General features: G+C 30.5%; 3 protein-coding genes across 8 annotated transcripts; all 3 read left to right on the top strand.

Moving 5' to 3' along the window:
- The first annotated feature begins 6,168 nt into the window (after positions 1-6,168).
- Positions 6,169-10,215, top strand: LOC112796226 (primase homolog protein). 3 transcript variants are annotated; one of them, XM_025838589.3, is made up of 14 exons: positions 6,169-6,235; positions 6,334-6,542; positions 6,738-6,877; positions 6,997-7,052; positions 7,148-7,199; positions 7,292-7,372; positions 7,570-7,650; positions 8,116-8,196; positions 8,390-8,455; positions 8,552-8,665; positions 8,880-8,927; positions 9,014-9,099; positions 9,606-9,666; positions 9,844-10,215. In XM_025838589.3, exons 2-14 carry the CDS (start codon positions 6,389-6,391, stop codon positions 9,916-9,918), a joined length of 1,095 nt encoding a protein of 364 aa, XP_025694374.1. In that variant the 5' UTR covers positions 6,169-6,235; positions 6,334-6,388; the 3' UTR covers positions 9,919-10,215. The 3 variants fall into 3 exon arrangements, 2 of the variants coding, with proteins under 2 accessions (XP_025694374.1, XP_025694373.1); XR_003199064.3 differs by having other exon boundaries at positions 6,171-6,542; positions 8,876-8,927; XM_025838588.3 differs by having other exon boundaries at positions 6,171-6,542.
- A 364-nt stretch (positions 10,216-10,579) lies between these two features.
- On the top strand, positions 10,580-13,824 carry LOC112796224 (uncharacterized). Of its 4 annotated transcripts, none has more exons than XM_072235054.1 (6): positions 10,580-11,028; positions 11,132-11,243; positions 11,992-12,065; positions 12,155-12,736; positions 12,868-12,948; positions 13,426-13,824. In XM_072235054.1, the coding sequence occupies exons 1-6, from the start codon at positions 10,780-10,782 to the stop codon at positions 13,432-13,434; spliced, it is 1,107 nt and encodes a 368-aa protein (XP_072091155.1). In that variant the 5' UTR covers positions 10,580-10,779; the 3' UTR covers positions 13,435-13,824. The 4 variants fall into 4 exon arrangements, with proteins under 4 accessions (XP_072091155.1, XP_025694371.1, XP_025694372.1 ...); XM_025838587.3 differs by having other exon boundaries at positions 10,582-11,028; positions 11,992-12,077; XM_025838586.3 differs by lacking the exon at positions 13,426-13,824 and having other exon boundaries at positions 12,868-13,257.
- Positions 13,825-14,317: 493 nt separating this feature from the next.
- LOC112796223 (patellin-4) lies at positions 14,318-16,659 on the top strand. Its single transcript, XM_025838584.3, has 5 exons — positions 14,318-14,701; positions 14,789-15,748; positions 15,834-15,958; positions 16,043-16,187; positions 16,265-16,659. The coding sequence occupies exons 2-5, from the start codon at positions 14,798-14,800 to the stop codon at positions 16,517-16,519; spliced, it is 1,476 nt and encodes a 491-aa protein (XP_025694369.1). The 5' UTR covers positions 14,318-14,701; positions 14,789-14,797; the 3' UTR covers positions 16,520-16,659.
- The last annotated feature ends 2,693 nt before the right edge of the window (positions 16,660-19,352 follow it).

Below are 19,352 nucleotides of genomic sequence, written 5' to 3'. Positions count from 1 at the left end.
AATAACTGATTATATAATATACACATAAATACCTAATGGTTAATTTGGTAAAGTATATTTTAATATACGTAACATATTTTTGTAATTAATTTAATTATACTATGTATATACTAAAATTAGCATTAAAATCAATCACTATATATAATTATCTTTTCAATCTTTAAATAAAATATTCTATTTTTATGTTATTGATATTTAAAAAAATTAAAGTTTATATTTTTTAAAAAAATATTTGTGTTTTATTTCATAAAATAAACAAGGGTAAAAAACTCAAATAAGCCAGGTTGAGAAACATATTACCAAAATAAGCCAAAATGAAAATTTTTTCAGCATTCAATCAAATATCACTTTAATGTAATTCGAATCAATATAATTCGAACTACTATTGCAAGTAATTCGAATCAACTAGTTTCGAATTAAGAGCATAGAAATTTGCATGTAATTTGAATCAAGTTCTCTCGAATTACAATAGCATAATTCGAATCAAATCGATTCGAATTAGTAGGGGAAAACGAGTTAAACATAATTCGATATATGTCGATTCGAATTACTAAGAAAAATAAATCAAACCTTAAAGTTTTTTTCTTATAGTTGCTAACATAGATAGCCCAACGCTGTGTCCCTATTCCATATACTGATATACCTTCCATTAGTTTGAATAATAAAACTTATTTTGAACAAAATAATAATAATAATAATAATAATAATAATAATAATAATAATAATAATAATAATAATAATGACGACGAGATTTCTTTAAAATATTAATGAGTATCAATTCGAATTCCATACAATACACTTTTGTCCAATTTTAATAGCTCATAAATATTTTTTAATAAAATTTTTTAATAAATTTATTTAAATTATACTACAAAAAATATTTTATTCTATGCAAAACAATTTTAAAAGATGGCTTAAAAAATGTTAGGAGTACTATAAAAATTTGTAATGTTCTAATGACTTAGGTACTCAAATTTTAAATAAAGTACTCTACATAGTCATTAATAATTTAGAAATTAAAGAAAATATTTTATTCCATACAAAACAATTAAAAATATATTTCATTTATTTTTCCACACATATTTCCTGTCATTATGTTGCCATTGGAATCCTCGTATATTTCTAATTTCTCAACCTAACCTTCACAAATTCTAACACAATCTTCATATAATTTTACTTGAGATATGTGTTTTATTTTTTGTGATTTGTATAAGTGAGTCAATATATATAAATGGGTAATAAACGTATCAGTACAAGTTTTATTATTGACTAATGATAACTCTATTTATATTAATATAGAGAGTAAATCAAATAAATATTTAAATTATTGGTCTCTAAAATTTGAAAAAAATATTATTCTTCGTTATAAATATGTTTATTATATTTTTTTTTAATTTTTAAAAGATGTTTTACCAAACACACTTATAGTACTTGTGCTTATTAAAAAATATTTATGAATTATTAAAAATGGACAAAAGTGTATTGTATAGAATTCAAATTGATAACTCATTAATATTTTAAAGAAATCTCATTATTATTATTATTATTATTATTATTATTATTATTATTATTATTATGTTCAAAATAAGTTTTATTATTTAAACTAATGGAAGGTATATCAGTATATGGGACAGGGACACAGCGTTGGACTATCCATGTTAGCAATTATAAGAAAAAGACTTTAAGGTTTGATTTATTTTTCTTACTAATTCGAATCGACATATATCGAATTATGTTCAACTCGTTTTCCCTACTAATTCGAATCGATTTGATTCGAATTATGCTATTGTAATTCGAGAGAACTTGATTCGAATTATATGCAAATTTCTATGCTCTTAATTCAAAGCTAGTTGATTCGAATTATTTGCAATTATAGTTCGAATTATATTGATTCGAATTACATTAAAGTGATCTTTAATTAAATGCTAAAAAAAATATTATTTTACCTGATTTGGGTAATATGTTTTTCAGCCTGGCTTATTTGAATTTTTTACCCAATAAACAACGTATAGTATTAATTATCAAGGTATTCATATATGTATATATAATATCACTGTACCATGTATGAATAATTGAATATCGTATAAGACAAAATCTTATATACAATTTTATCTTTATGTGAAGTTAATATTAAAAATTATTTAATACATTTAATTAAATTATTATTTAATAATTTTTAATTATCAATTTCATACGAAAATAATTATATATAAATATTTACTATTTTATAAGTATTCAAAACCTTTTAGACGTCCTTATTTATTACTCCTATTATATAAATTGATCTCTTTGTCGTTTATTTTAAAAGAATTTAATTTGTCTTAAAGCCTATATTTTAGGAACTTAACTATTTTGTAATAAAATTTATTAAAGATTTATTTATTCAACAAACATATCAAAAATAATAAAATGATCAATTTATCATTTAAATTTTTTAGAGTCTTATTTATCATTCATATCTTTTAAGATTATTTTTGTCGGCCATGTAAATTTTAAAAATTCTATTTTATAATTTATTCTAAAACATAATTAGATAAATGTGATGCTTAAACAAATTGTGACATTTATTATTAAAATGTAATTATGTGTAATTTATAAAAGAAGTTTATAAAAATAAAAAAAAGGTTTGGCTTGCGTGTTATATTCAATTTTTTGTAAAAGAAATATTATTATGGGAAGTTCTACCGTGCTTATCACACAAATAAGCATACTATACTGATCTTAGGTGTCAAATCCCTGGAGATTGAAGGTAATTTTTTTTAAAATAAAAAAAAATTAAATTAAAGAAAAATGTTTTAAGAAAATCAGTCACACATATATCACGTCAATCTGTAAAATTTATAATCTGAGACCAATTTTTTTTAAACGAAAAAAAAATATTAAATTATAACAAAAAAATCTCAAATTCTAAAATATATCTCGATAAGAAACTAACTATTAAGTCCATACGCAGAATTTTTTGAATAAAAAAATAGTTTATTACATTATTTTAATTATTTTATCATATTAATATAACTTTTAATAAATTTTATTTTATTTTAATTAAAATAATAATGTATCATAAATTCATAATAATACAAATTCTGGGAATAGTTTTTTAAATAAATAAATTAAATATTTGATTTATTAAAATATATTACTTAAAAAAAATTTATTAATTTATGTAATATTAGTTATTTTCTTTAAGTTATTTTCTTTTCGTGTCAAAAATATAAAAATTAATAGAATATTTTTTTTAAAAAAATATGAGTTTAAAGACTTAATGAATTTTTAATTGTGGGTATTTTTAACTTATATTGTAAAAAGTTATTCTGTTAATTTTAATATTTTTAAATTAGCAAAAACTTAATTATAAATTAAAAATAATACAAAAATTTAATTAAAAAAATTATAATAATTTAATTATAAATTTAATAAAATTATAAAAATTAAAATAATAATTAAATATTTTAATAAATATTAAATTAATGTATATTTTTATAAGTAAAATTATTTTAAAGGAAAAGTTTAAGAGTCAACAATTTTATTAAATTTTGGCCACCATGTAACCAGTAAAAAAAAGTGAATAATTTCACAATATTAAAAATATCATTAATAACTATTTGATGACTACAAATTACAAAAGTTACCGACTCCCTAATACTCTTTGTTACGTTGGGTAACCGGAGGTTAATGGGCTGGACTCGTTAGGTTGACCCAATCGTATAAGGGAGGAAGCCTTTGAGCGGGTTAGCGCCTTTGGAGACTCCTTCCGACTTGTGAGTGTGGGAGAATGGGGAGTGGTATCTGCAAAGACACTCCGATGCCTAAGTTAACAAGGGTGTAAGCAGGTCTAGAGAGTATTGGGACTTAGAGATACCTGAGGGATGTCAGTGTATTTATAGTGGTGAACCAATAACCACCGTTGGAGTAGTTCCACCTTTTAGGGTGGATAACCGTCCCTTTATTTTAGGGAGGTTACGATATGGCTCCTGGAAGTGGGTTGAGAGATTTTAGGGACAGTTATTATCTGCCAGGTAATCTCTGATCCCGACTTCCTTAGAGCAAGCCGTAGGGAGCACCGACCTCTTGAGAGGAGGTCGGTATATTGAGGAGTCCAATTAGTGAGTTGGATCTCGACATGGACTTGAACCTTAGCGTTTAGCGTCAGGTCAGCGTATGAACACTCCTCTTATTTTAATTTTAGCTTTTACTCAAATATAACTAATAATTTATCCGATTTTTATTTTATAATGGGGCCATAAATGCATCAATTCCAATGAGATTAAAAATGTTACAAATTGACGTGATGTATGATTGTATATCTCATTAGCGTACTTATATTAGAACATTTTTTAATTTAATTTTTTCATTTTAAAAACAAAATTGCCTTTGATTGACAAGTAACGTCAGTATATCATGCTTATTTTTGCTGTAAGCACAGTAGAATTCTCCTATTATTATTATTATTATTAATGTTGTTTATACTATTATTACAATAATTATAATTCATGAAAATGATAACTATAAATTAAGGTGGAAAGTCGACTTCACGTCAGAGTCGTTAGATGATTTGACTGATTTGACTAGATTTTTATCCAACAACTTTTAAATATCAGTTTCACGTGAAGTCAACTTCACCTGAATTTTTACTATAAATTAAAAATGTTTATCATTATTTTTAAATGCCTAAATAATATGTTTTTTCTTTTTATAAAAAAGAGTTTATAAATGGACCAATCAAATTTTTTTAGAAAAACAAATCACAATTTTTAGAAGAAAATGAATAATTAATAAGTTTTTTTTAAATAAATTTTTCAATGCTTGTTGAAAAAGAGGTCAGTTACACTAGTCCCAAACCCAATTGCAGTCTCAACTCATCCAATAGGACAACACAAACTAGTCATAGATCGAACAGTATTGAAATTTTATCTCTCTCTCACTAGATGAAGGGAAGGACAAATCTCTTTTTTACCATGCTCATTAATCAAACAATTCCACGTATAAAATTTTCGCTCAATCTCATCCTTTAATTTATTTTATTATAAATCTCAATGATTAAAAAGAATGGAACATTATGTACCACTAAAATTTAATAATATATGTGAAACGCTTCCTATCTTATATTGGCATCGGTTTTTGGAGGTGTAAAAAGGCCGAAGCCCACAAATGACAACGAAAACAGCTTTTTGGCAGCCTCATTTTTTATTTGGTTTAATGATTCCATTTATTTTTATAGGAAGGTTTGGTTGAGTAGCAATTATGTTTGTCTTACTCTAAGGTGCACTGGGTTCAAATCTCAGCTGAGCCTGGTTGTTGTTTAAGAATCCATAGTATTTACTAGGGGTGTAAGTTATCGAACCGGATCAAAAATTATTAAAAATTGAATTGAAAATTATAACAACCGATTTAAAAATCGAAAAATTGGTTTTTTTTAACAAAATCGATTGGTTCGGTTCGATTTTCGGTTGGCTCGATAGAAACCAAATCGAACTGAACATATGCATCCATTTCAATATCTTAACCATTTTAATCTTTAACTTAATAACAAAAATCTCCAACCCCTAACCATTTCAATGTTTTACTCTTATTATTTTAGTTTATTGACTATTTTAAACCTCTAATTATTGTGATTCATATTTTGTTCATTAGAAATTAAAAACTGAAAAAACCGACCGAATTAAACCGTTGTTGGTTCGGCTCGGTTCGGTTGTTGTAAAAGCAGCAAACCGAACGGTTGTGTGTCTGTAAGAACCGAACATATCGGTTCGGTTGGTTTTTGATCCAAAATCGAACCAAACCGAACCGATAACACACCTAGTACCCATGATAGTGTATGTGAGTGTGTTGTGTGAGTGTGCGAAACATGGGTGTAATGCCTAAGATCGGGGATTATCCAATCCGCTCGACAAAAAAAAAGTTTTTAATTAAATTTTTATATATACTTTTTAAATTAAAATTTTATATTATTTTTAATTTTATAATTTAATTTTTTTAATATAAAAATATTAAAATAAATTAAATATTTTTTATAAATTAAAAATATTTTTATAATTAAAAATATAATTAAAATTTAATCAATAAATATTTTGTAAAAAATATTTTATTAATTTTAATATTTTTAATATAAAAATAACTTAATTACAAAATTAAAAATAACATAAATATTTAGGAAAGAATTAAACCTTTCTATTTCTATGATTTCTTCTTTTTCGGTCAGAATCAGATTTACCTGCCCCGTAGAGAGCTGCATCAGGTTCGAGTTTTACGCGTAGAATATAGAACTCATGTAGTAGTAGTAGTAGTAGTGTGTGCTGTTATGAAGGGGAATTTAATTTGATAGATAACGTGCAGATGAAATAACATAAGATAGAAGATAAATCAAACTTAAAACTCAGAAAAACCAAACATGTCAGTGATTCAGAATCTGTGGCTTTGTTGTCCTCGCACCCAACCCTTTTTATTCAAGATACGCCCAAGAATCTATGTAGCATTGTCACCAAGAGGAAGCACTATTTGGTGCCATTCAATGTCTCAGGCCACTAAAGTTTCCTCTTTTCCAGGTACCTCTTATTCTTCTAACTTTCCTTGAATATCCTTTTTCCCCCTTCCTCTCCATTTACTTCAAGTGTTATTCGTTTTAATTTTCTGGGCAGGCAAATACCTTTATTATGTTTTATTCTTCTCCCAAGATATGACAATTTTGTTTGATATGTTTGGTTTCTGTGCTATGAATGTTTGCATTGAATTTTTTGAAGATGGTGTGGAGCAAGTTGTGGACAATAATGCCCTTGGTGTTCCAAAAGTGGAGATATTGAAGCAGAAAATGGAGCTTCTTGGTATCAACTTGGACAACTCTTGTTTGCCCGGGCAGTACCATAACCTCTTTTGTCCAAAGGTATCACTTTTACTATCACTGCAATCCAATTTCAGCACCAACTCACCAAGTATTTTTGTATGTGCTGATTTGTCGATGGGGTTTCTTAGTCTTGTTTGTTTTGGATATCTGTGCTATAGTGCAAAGGTGGGAAACTAAAGGAGAGGAGTTTGTCTTTTCACATCATCCCTGATTGGTAAAAAAATTTGCTTCTACTTGCTTTCTTATGTGATTGTAATTGTATGTGATTTTAGTAACATGTTATGATAGAAACTTTTTTTGATGGTGTAGTGAATTTGCAATGTGGAGGTGTTTTCGAACTAAATGCGGCTGGGCTGGTCGGGTAACATGACATGGCTATCTGAATTTTTGTGTCATGTCAAACATAAAAATTCTAATAGGGTGACATGCTACTTCATGGTTATTTGGTTGTAGGTTTTTGCAAAGGACAGCAACTTGCACGGTTATGGACAAATGACTGAAAAGAGCTTAGGATTGGAACCACTTGGTCCCAAGGTATTCGAAAATTTCTTCTTCTTAATTAGTACTTAAATGCAGAGGCAAGAAGGTGAAACTATTGTCTTGAATTGGAAAAATTGTATGCCTTTGTTAAAGCCAATTTCTCAATGTCGATTTCCATATGGTGTTGATATATTGCAAAGTGCTAGTCACACTATTTGCTTATGTACTGACTTCGCTTTTCCAATTTTTAGCTGATTGCATACTTTAAGGAGAGACAAATATCCGAAAAAACGCTAAGCAGAAATGCTGTCAGGCAAATGTCTGAGAGTAAGGTATTTCAAACAGTGCAATTATAACTTTATAAGGTCTCCATTTTATTTTTCTTATGATTATAAACTTTTGTTCTTATTGATTGCTACTTGCTAGAAAAATAGAACCAAGATATCTGATTGGTGTGTGTTATACTATATTCTTATATTTTCTTACGGCTATGTTTTTGGTGGCTATGTAGCATTTGGGGTGGCATAATGATATTTTATGACCCTTGTGATGTTTAAAAACAACAACGATAAACTGATGATGGATAAAATCTTGATGCATTGCCATACTGGAAGAGATTATGAATCTTTCTATTTGAATAAAAAAGTGGCACTGTGGATATTTTTTTCTTTATTCATAGAATTCAAACTTCTAAATTTAGTCTTATTGGGTCCGTTATCATGAAGTGGATCAGATTTCATAACTAGTAGTACTGTTATTGAAAATAGTTATTCATTGTGCATCTGAAATTTATGCAGGAAATCATTGCTTTTACTTATAAACAGAATGGATTGCTTGTTGGTTGCAAGTTTAGAACAATGGAGAAAAGATTTTGGCAGGTTAAGTTTTCCATTGTTGAACTTCGTTGGGGTGTTAATGTTGTGCTTTAAACTTGAGATAGCTTGTATAATTGTAACTAAACCAATAATACAACATAGATATGCAAGTTCATCTAATAAAAATAATTGATCCAATAAGTTTTGTGTACTTGTTGATATAAAATATAATGTTGATGCTAAATTGGATGCTCAGGTAAAAGGCACTGAGAAGATGCTGTATGGAATTGATGACATTAATCATGCCTCTGAAGTCATCATTGTAAATTCTATTCACTTATGTTTCCTATCCTTATCTTCAAATGAAAACTTAAAAAGAGGTGAATTGAAGACATTCTAACATTGAGTATGCGAACAGGTTGAGGGGGAAATTGATAAGCTTTCACTTGAGGAGGCTGGCTTCCAGAATTGTGTCAGTGTTCCAGGGGGTGCGCCTGGAAAAGTTTCAAAAGATTTACCACCAATAGAAAAGGTTCTTGAAATTCATTACTCATAAAGTTTATTTGATTATGCACAAGAGCATGAAATGAAATTGCATCATTAATTCTTTTCCTGTTGATACTTGAAAAACTTATTTGTCATTCTAAATAACCCATTTGAGGTATATTGACAAAGTGAAAAACTTACATGAAGGTCATCTTTTCTCTAATCTTTTGATTTGTGCATGCATGTCTTTATGAAGTCAGGATACTGCATATCAGTACCTGTGGAACTGCAAAGAGTACTTCAACAAGGTAACATATTTGCTGTCATCTTTGAGTTCAATCTTTCTAAAGCAGAAGTGAACGATTTAGTAGCTTGGCTTTTTCTCTGCTCTTAGGTAGTTCGCATCATCCTGGCAACTGACAATGATCCACCAGGTCGAGCTTTAGCAGATGAGCTGGCAAAACGCCTTGGACAAGAAAGGTCAGGACAGTCATTATTTTGTTATAGTGAGGAATTATGAATATCAAAGTAGAATTTTAGAGTTAGATATGCATGTAGTATGTTGCACACGTAGTTGCGCCTATCAGCTTGGTGATCACGACACACAATTATTAAGAGCAATTCAAATACTCAACACAGTTGGTGTAATTTGATTTCATGCCTGCCTAGTTGTTGTTTATGTATATTTGAATAAATATAGTACATTGATTCTCAAAATTTCAAGTATATAAGAAGTATAGCAAGTGATTTTGAACTAACAAGAAATTTTCTTGAAATAATCTATAGCACATGAGCTTCTAATCCAACAACATGTGTATTTTTTTTTAATTCTTAACTTATACTTAAATTGATTTTATTGGATTCAATGATAAGTTATGTATTCTGTTTTATTATGAGCACAACACTTACATTTGCTTTTATTACTAATTGCTCCATGTACTTTTTGCATATTACTAATTGTTTTCTTTTTTGTTTGTGGATATCAGGTGTTGGCAAGTACATTGGCCAAAGAAAGATGATACCAACTGTTTCAAAGATGCAAATGAGGTATAACCCTGGATTTTCATACCTTATCCTTTAAAAAAGTATAAAAAGTTAGTTGACAATTTCATATCTATGCTAAGATTGGTATTTTCTTGATTTCTTCTTGTGTAAGACATTATTTTTCTTGGGAAAATATTCTTCTTTTCGATGTAATTATTCGATTGTGGTTTACTGTAATAGGTTCTCAAGTACATGGGAGCTGATACTTTGAAGAGAATAGTTGAAAATGCAGAGCCATATACAATTGCACACTAGGTAATAGGTATTAGGAACACATGATCAAAGATTGTATAATTAAAAATGTGAAATGAAGAAACTATTTGCTGGTTTTTACCAAGTTTCTTGGGGAAGCAATGTGAGGGGATTTTGAGCTTCTTTGAGGGATTTAGAGTAGAATTAGAAGGGGATCATTCCATATAGGTTTTCTAGTGCAACAGTGATGAAGATTTCTGTATATCATATTCTTTGAAGTTTGGACTTGCAAATTTAGTTATACACTTTGATTTTTTGTATGAAAAATATATTATATGTATGAAAAAATTATTTATTAAATCAGTTATTTGTAGGAAAATGAGTTAAATAATATATATATATTTATACACAGATACATAATTGATTTGGTAACTAATTTTGGTATATATATAGCATTTTTTAAAAAATAAAACAACTTAATATTTATAAAATGTTATTTAAATGAAAATAATGTATGAATGTAAACAAATAAAATGCATATAAGGTCAATAAATTAATAAGAAAAAAAGGACAAATATTATATTCATATATAAAGTATTAAATAGATATTATTCAAAAGATAACGTTAGAATATTCAAAACAAAATAGACTTTATTAATAATAGTTGCAGTAATTCATAAGTACTATGAGAATTATATAACTAAATAGATAGTAAATACAACATGTATTTCCGTCCGTTGTAGAATCGAAATTACGCATTTTGCTTTTAAAGTTTGAAGTTAGGGTTCCCTCTTTCACACACGCCCACTCTTTCACTGACAACAAAATATTCGACCGTTACAAATCCCGTTTTCAAATTCGCTGCCGCAAGCCACCTTCTTCTTCTTCTTCTTCTTCTTCTTCTTCTTCTTCAATTTGTATGCCATGCCCGAGACAAGATCAAAGAAGAAATCTTCAAAGGCCGCTCCACCACTTCCTCTTCCTCCTCCTCCTTCTGCATCGGAGCGTCGAAACTGGGGCAACGTCTTCAACTTGATGGTTAAGATGGTGCGCAACCAGCAGAATCAGCTTCAGTCGATCTCAACGCAGAACAAGTTCCTCCAAGACCGTTGGCGAATCCAGAACGAAGCCTGGCAATCCGACAACCGCATTCACAACGATCACATCTCGCAGGTATTCTTAACCAAAAGTTTCACCTTTTTGGGTTTCCGACTCTTAAAGCAATTGCAAAATTTCTTTTTTATTTCTCCATACTAAAAGATCAATTTTTGGGTAGATGAAGGGAGTTTTGAAATTTGAGGAGAAGAAACGGTTATTGGAGGCGGCCCGAGAGGATTTGATGCTGGGTTACAAGAATAGGGAGGCTTCTGTTTACAAATGGATTTTGGGTACGTTCCTCTTTCCCTCTTTCGTGATTTGGTTGATTAAATTCTTATGATAACTTTCCCTTTCTATTTGTGGGAAATTAGAAGAAAGTTGCGTTTTTCTTTTCTTTGAACGATAAAGGTTCTTCTTTTTTCCCTCTTCCTGTTCTTGGTCTCAGATCCTGAATTTGATTTTTTTTTCCCTTCAATTTTGAGCTCAAGCAACTTAAAAAATTGGGTTCTTATTGTTTTTAATTCTTTAAGTTGATTGTAGAACTTGCTACATTGACTTGTTTGGGGGGCGGAAAAAAGGGGGGTGGGGGACACTGCAGATTAGTTTTGACTTTTGACCATGCCATTGAACCCAGTTGGGATTCTTTGCAATTTTTGTGTACGGGAGCATAGTTAAAGTGTTGAACTTGTAATAATTATCTAATGTAATTTTGTGATCCATTGACATTTAGGCGATAGATTTCCAATCCTTCCTGGGGAGGGGTCCTGGAATTTGATTGTGTTGCACCGAATTTACATCATGAATGTGAAGGTTGTTTTAGATTAGATGGTGAAATATTTGATTGCCCATTGCTTTCTACAGAGTGAGGTTTTCTGTTAAGCTGCTTTTAGTTTTCAAATAGTCTTGTCTGTTTTTGTTTTTTTCTTTGGTTTTGGACACCCATTTTTTTATTGGTTTTTGTAATACAGGGTTTTGTACTAATTGTCAATTTGAAATCACTGTAACCACATTTGTTGCCTTGGCATTGTTTAACTGCAGAGCATATGGAGGATGATTTGGCCGATTTTAAGGCTTTGTTTGAAAACCATTCTTGCAAATCCGCTAACGGAGAAGTATGCTCACTGGTCAGCATTGCATAAGTTTTTGAGTTTTCCAATATTTTTAGGCATTTCATTATGATGAATAGTTTCTTCTATAACAGGATCAAGGAACAGTATTGAAGGATGCTGATAAGAGGAAGAAAAGAAACACTGATAGTGAGAAAGAGAACAAGTCACCTGGGATGAATTCCGTAGAAGAGATGAGTTCTTTGAAAATCAAAGATGAATTGAGAATATTAAAAGAAGAACGTGAGAAGCTTGTTTCAGAAAAGAAATTTGTGTGGAATCAATACAATATCATGGAAAAAGAATATCACAATAAATTAAGTGCTAAACAAGCTGAAGTAGAGAAAGCAAATGAGAAGGTAAGAGCACTTGTGGAACAACTGGAGTCAGAAAATAACAAAAAGGATAGTACTATTTCACAGTTAGTTAGTAAAGTGGCTAGTATGGAGGCTGAGACAGAAAGATTAAACCAAGAAATATCACGATTGTCTTCGGAGATGGAATCTGTTAGAAAGTCCAGGAAAGACCAAGTTACGCCTGTTTTAAACCGATGCACGGAAGGGACTAAAACTTGCAACTCAGGAGGAGCCAGCAAGAGTGGCAGGCACAAAAATGTCTCTGTGAAAAAAGAAGTATCTACTCCTGATGCCCCTCCTCCTTCAAAATTATCTGGAAAGGTATAGCCTGTTCAAATGTTTCACTAATTTTGGTCTTCTCATATCTGATTTCATTTTTATAACTAGTAATGATTGTGCTGCTTATTGTTATTCTCTTTGTTTTCCCTCTCCTTGAATTTTTTATGTTCCAGGGAAATACTAGCCTGAAGAGGAAAGAAGGTCCAGTTATTCTCACCTCTGTGACTCCGAAACTGTTCTCTTCCAGCTTCAAGGTACCAAAATTGAAGTCCTCTGTAAAAGTATGACAGATGAGATATTTTAATTAAATTATTACCCCATTAGAAACAGTAGACTATGTAGCAACTTTTATGTAAATGTATGTGTAAGCTGTTCGTTCATAGTTCTTCTAATGAACATATTTGGAGGTAGTTTGTGTAATGTAAGGGTTCAACATCATGTATCATCTGCTTGGTTTGTAATCTAAGTGGTTCCACTTTTTGGGTTAATCTTGTATTCACTTAGCTTGTGATGTGAGGAATTCATTATTTACATAATTCATGTATCTCTTTAGTTTGACAGAAGTTCTTCTGGTGAAATTTAAGATTTGTTAATCTTAAAATCATCTGTTTACTGTTTTGCATTTGGTTTGCTTACTTGCACCTTACATAAGGTCTTTGGATGAGAAAATAAAGTTTGAACTCTAATTTGAATCCTAAGATTTGTTTTTTTTTTTTTCCAAATGTTTGTAGAAAATGTAAGCTAAAAAGTAACCAGAAGAACTAATAGATTAGTGGCTCAAGGAGTATGGACTTGTTCATGCGGATCAAGGAAGATTTGGTGGCTTCTTTAGTTGATGGAGGTGTTCTGGTTATTGACATCAAGAAAGAAAGGAACAATTACACATTTTCAGAAGCATCGTGAGAGCCATTAAATGAGGATCATTCATTATATGATTGTCCCTTAACTGACTTCAAAAACATTTGTATAGATATGCCTGTCAGATGTCAATATTTATGCTCATTGAAAAATAAAGGAAAGGACAAATCTTATTGGTACATGACTTCCAGTTGTTTAATTTGTGCACAAATTGCGGAGATAATTATAATCATACATACAGATATCAGTGCTAAACAACAAATTGTTGAAAAGATCTGCAAATATATAAAGTTTAACTTAGTGTAGATATAATAGAAAAATATTCATAAAATGTTCTGCTTAAGATCTATATTATTAAATTATTGTACTGCATAATGCACTAATTTTTTCACGGCCTATAGCATGGTCCTAAAGACTTCTTGCAAAGTTAGTCTTCAGCATAGTCACATATAATCTGATATATAAATCACTACAGATATGCCATACTGGATTTTTATTTTATTTTTTTATGCGAGATATCATATCACAATGGAATTTGATTAATGGTGTGCTGTTATAACTAAGAGAAACATTACTAAGTGCAATCATTCTCTTCAAGAAATCAATTCCAAAAATGCAACGTTACTCTTTAGAAATGCTTTAGACCAAGTCTACCACATGTAATTTGTCCCTACTCTCCAGCCAACTAAGCAAAGCAAGGTGCTTGGAAGACCAAGTCAAACAAAGAAGCAATCTTTTTTAACAAATGAAGGCCTGCCATGTCACAAGATAATAGTGTAGTGCTTTCCAAATTTTCACTGATCTAACATCGATTAACAGAGAGATAGGTGTATATGAAGTTGAAGGTGACAAAAGAGTGAGTACTAATAATAACAGATTTGAGGAAAATAAGGTTGTGATGTTGTTCCAAGGAAGAAGCATGTCTTAGTGGAAAGTGGGGCCACAATCCACATTGATGCTTTTTCACGCCAAGCAAAACTCTCGGGAACAAGAATCCTCCAACGGCTCTTCTCTCTGTCATGGATCCAATTATGTGACCGTTGCTGCCCCTAACAACCCTTCTTTACTTCCAATATTTATATATATAACTCTCACACTTCACCATAACACAACTCAACACAACACTTCTACTCTCTGCTTATCACTTAGGTTTGTTATCTTTCCTTGGTTTTTTTACATCTTTTATCACTTCTAGAATCTTGGGTTTGTCTCAAGTTTGTCTCTTTTGTTTTTCAGTGTGTAGCCATGACTGCTGAGGTTACTGCTCAAGAAGAGACCCAACAAAGAGCTTCTGAGGTTCCTGCTGAAGAGCCACGGAAGAATGTTGCTGCTGCAAAAGAAGAAGAAGAAGAGAAGGTTCTTGAAGTGGAAGAATCCAAGGCAGAAACAATGGGGAAGAGCTCATCCTACAGGGAAGAGAGCAACTTCCTCTCTGATCTCAAAGAGTTTGAGAGAAAAGCCTTGAATGAGCTCAAGGCTAAGCTTGAGGAAGCTTTATTGGGACACAACCTGTTTGATGAAAAGACAGAAGAGTCAAAGAAGATGAATGAAGTTACTGAAGAGGATAATAAGAAGGAAGAAGAAGTTAAAAAGCAAGGTGCTGATGAGGAGGGTGAGGAACCAGTGAAGGAACAAGAGGAGAAGAAAAGTGAAGAAGAGGAGAAAAGTGTTGAAGTGGAGAAGGATGTGTCTCTTTGGGGGGTACCCATTTTGCCAAGCAAAGGAGATGAAGGGACTGATGTAGTTCTTCTCAAGTTCCTGAGGGCTAGGGAGTTCAAGGTCAGTGATGCATTTGAGATGCTGAAGAAGACCCTGAAATGGAGGAAGGAATCCAGCATTGATTCTGTTGTGGATGAGGATTTTGGACCTGGGTTGGGTTCTGCAGCATGCATGAGTGGTGTTGATCGTGAAGGGCACCCAGTGTGCTACAACATCTATGGTGTGTTTGATAATGAGGAGCTTTACCAGAAGAGCTTTGGATCAGAGGAGAAGCGCATTGAGTTCTTGAGGTGGAGGTGCCAGATGATGGAGAAGGGTATTCAGAAGCTCAATTTCAAGCCAGGTGGTGTCACTTCCTTGCTTCAAGTCAATGACCTTAAGAACTCCCCTGGACCCTCCAAGAAAGAGCTCAGAATTGCAGTAAAGCAAGTTGTTTCACTTTTGCAGGATAATTACCCTGAATTGGTGGCCAAACATGTAAGTTTCTTACATCAATATTCTGTTACATGGACACATTGTTGTGTTAGGTAATTGATTAATGTGCAATTATGTTGAATTGCAGATTTTCATCAATGTTCCTTTTTGGTACTATGCTGTAAGTGCACTTTTATCTCCTTTCTTGACCCAAAGAACAAAGAGAAAATTTGTGGTTGCTCGCCCTGCTAAGGTCACTGAAACACTTATCAAGTATGTTACTTCATCCATTGACACCTTTTTATATTGTTAATTTTCAATAATCTTAATCCATTACTTACTTTTTATGTCAAATAGATACATTCCAATTGAGGAGATTCCAGTTCAATATGGTGGTTTCAAGAGGGAAGATGACACAGAGTTCTGTTCCGAAGATGGTGCTGTTTCAGAACTCACTCTCAAGGCTGCATCAACTGCAACTATTGAGATTCCTACATTGGAGGTACCTATTGCATGCATTGATTTTACAATGTACTAATTTGACTGAATTGATATATAATGTGTTTTGTGAATGAACAGGTTGGGAACACATTGTGTTGGGATGTGACAGTGCTGGGTTGGGAAGTGAGTTACAAAGAAGAATTTGTTCCTTCAGATGAGGGTTCATACACAATCATTGTGCAGAAAGGGAAGAAAATGGGTTCACAAGAAGGGCCTGTTAGGAACACTTTTAGGAACAATGAAGCAGGGAAAGTTGTGCTCACCATAGACAACACATCAAACAAGAAGAAGAGGGTTTGGTACCGATACAAGACCATCAAGAACACTTTTTGAGGATTCATACATTCACTTCAGATGTTCCTAAGTTCCTTTTTTTTGTGTGTGTGTGTGTGGACAGAAACAACAGGGCTTTATTCTTTTATATCATTATTCATTAGTGTTGGCTAATAAGAGATCAGAATCATTATTCATTCTTTTTTAGAGTCAAATTTTACAGCGTAAATTAATTTTTTGCTAACTAGAATAGATTGAGGAAGACTCCACCAAACACTTTTTTTTTATCTAATGAAAAAATAAGTCAACATACATAAATAAACCCAAAAAAAAAAAAAGCCAATACCACTAAATAAAGCTGTAAACTCTGTTGTTATCAACAACCAATGGAGTGAATTGTTACACTACTCTTCACCTGAAAAGAAATCAATTAACGACTTGTTATGGAGTTTCTTGACTCACAACCAACAACACCAAACACTTAGACATAGTTTCTTGACTCAAATAGTCAAATGGTCTCAAGAATAGTAATTGTCCGAAAATCATGCTTCACTCATTCCTTCCATTCCAAGTTGCTGCTGAGTGCTGATCTTTGGAGATGTTGTCATAATAATGCAAAGACCACTTTTCGCTACATTTATAATTAAGTAGCAAAAACAAAAATGCCTTCCTCGTCATTAATATGTTTGCTCGCGGCAACTGTAGGGGAGAATTGATGACTGCATCAAAGATGCACTTGCTATTGCTAATACTAGTACATCGGAGTATGATTGTATGTGTGATAGCATCTACTATAGACGTCGTAATAGACAAAATAATTTCCTTCACTTTTGAATCCCAAACAATTCAATTGGGGTCAGTACACAAAGATTTAAAGTCATTTCTTCAATTTTCTCTCCATTTCTAAGTATAAGTAAGAATTTCAATGACTTTTGCTACTATAACCTTCCTGACCACCATTTTTTGCTTTTTTAGGTTCATATAACTTTTACATTCAAGAACAAATAAGCTTTTGACTATTTTTTGTAAAATCATCTCTCAATAAAAAAATGATTTTTTATTTTTATTTTTTAATATTGTTTCTTTTTTTGGTTTCTGAACATTTTTTCAAAAAAAAAAAGCTCTTTCAAAATTTAAAAGTTTTTACTCAGTTCATCCAAGTAACTGATCTAATAACACTGTAACTTTGGAAGGTTAGAAATTAAAAAAAAAGCTTAGAAAAAAATCTACATTTACTATGAGTATTTATTAGTTGTCGCACCTAATAAAAGGTACTACTTATTTATAGGCGTCAAACAAATAAAAAATAAATCACGAATATAATGATCTAATTTAGATTCAAATATAAGTTTTAATCTAACTAATACTTAAATATTATTCCAATATCTTCCTTTAAACTTAAGGTTTAATTATTCTATTAGTCGTTATAGTTTCGCAAAATTTTTAATTAGGTTCTTATATTTATTTATTTTTAATCGAGTCCTTGCATCAAATCTTTTTTTAATTAAATCTCTATACTTTTTTTTTATTTGAGTCCTTGCACCATTTTTTTTTAATTGAGTCCATATACAATTAAGCTAATTACTGTGAAGAGGGACCTAATTAAAAAAAAATTGGTGTAAAAATCCAATTAAAAAAAAATATAAAAATCTAATTAAAAAATTTGCTAAATTATAAGAATCAACAAAATAATTAAACCTAAACTTAAATGAGAACTAATGAAACTATCTATAGCCCAAGAAGAGTTAACGGGCTCATTAAGGATTAACGGGCTCATTTGAATCTATTGCTAATTTTAATTTTTATTTTATATGGCCCAAGAACTAAGTTTGGTGGAATGCTGAATTAGTTGTCCAATTAAGGTATTTTATGTCCTGACAAAAAAACAAAAGCGTGTTTTAGTGTGACGTTATGATGAATTATATATGGCTTGATTAATATAAATAAATAAGCTCGGGGCTTTCATTAACCTCGTAAGTTATCTTTTATTTGTATTTATTAGTTAAGTTTACTCAATTTGAATACTCCCGCACCTGTACGTTAGCTTTATCATAATATATAAAAATTCTGCACGATTCGTAACTATATATTCTAAATAAAATTAAATACAAATATCAAAAGAAAAAAGTATTGACAATTATAAAAATTATGTTAATAGACAAAAAAAACATGTTATTATTAAAAATAAAGATAAAAATGAATAATATCTAAATATATGACAAATATTTTTAAAATATTAAAATATGAAAAGGAAATTATTTTGAAATAGCTACAGGGAGAGTACTATAATGCTAGCATAGGTCTGCATATTCAAATTCAAGGATTTCAACATAATTACGTATCTAATCTAAAGATCTATCTAATATCATTCAAACTTATTCATCATGGACGTGAAATAATCAATATTGGATAATGTATAGCTGACACAAATGATAATTGAAACACGAAACGTGAAGTATTTTTTCAGCAATCCCAGCTGGTTTAATTTAAATAAAACACATAAATATTAGTGGCTGCCTTTGATTGCGACTTATACCGGAACAATGAGAAAATAAAATTGTTGAGTATAGATAAAACTATTTTCTATTTTAATTTGTTTTATTCCACGTAAATCGTAATCTTGATCATGCATGCATGAGTCCCTCTTTCTCCTAGTAACCATTTTAGTATAAAAATGAAACTTGTGATTTTCCACTTAGTGTTCAAATTGAAGTAATTAATTTTGGCCTAACTGTACTGTCTTGTATTAGCAAGTAACTAATAACAAATGGGTTAGAAAGTTTTCTCTTTTCTACTTTTCGTTTTCTTTTATTAAATTTTTTACTATGAATTGAAATTACTTCACATCCGAATTTTATTATTAAAAGCTTGACTAATCGAGTTTAATTAGACT

The sequence above is a fragment of the Arachis hypogaea genome, chromosome 4 (genome assembly GCF_003086295.3).
Source record: "Arachis hypogaea cultivar Tifrunner chromosome 4, arahy.Tifrunner.gnm2.J5K5, whole genome shotgun sequence".
NCBI classification, from domain to species: Eukaryota; Viridiplantae; Streptophyta; class Magnoliopsida; order Fabales; family Fabaceae; genus Arachis; species Arachis hypogaea.
Note: the sequence above shows the minus strand (reverse complement) of the source record. Positions and strands in the feature narration are given on the sequence as shown.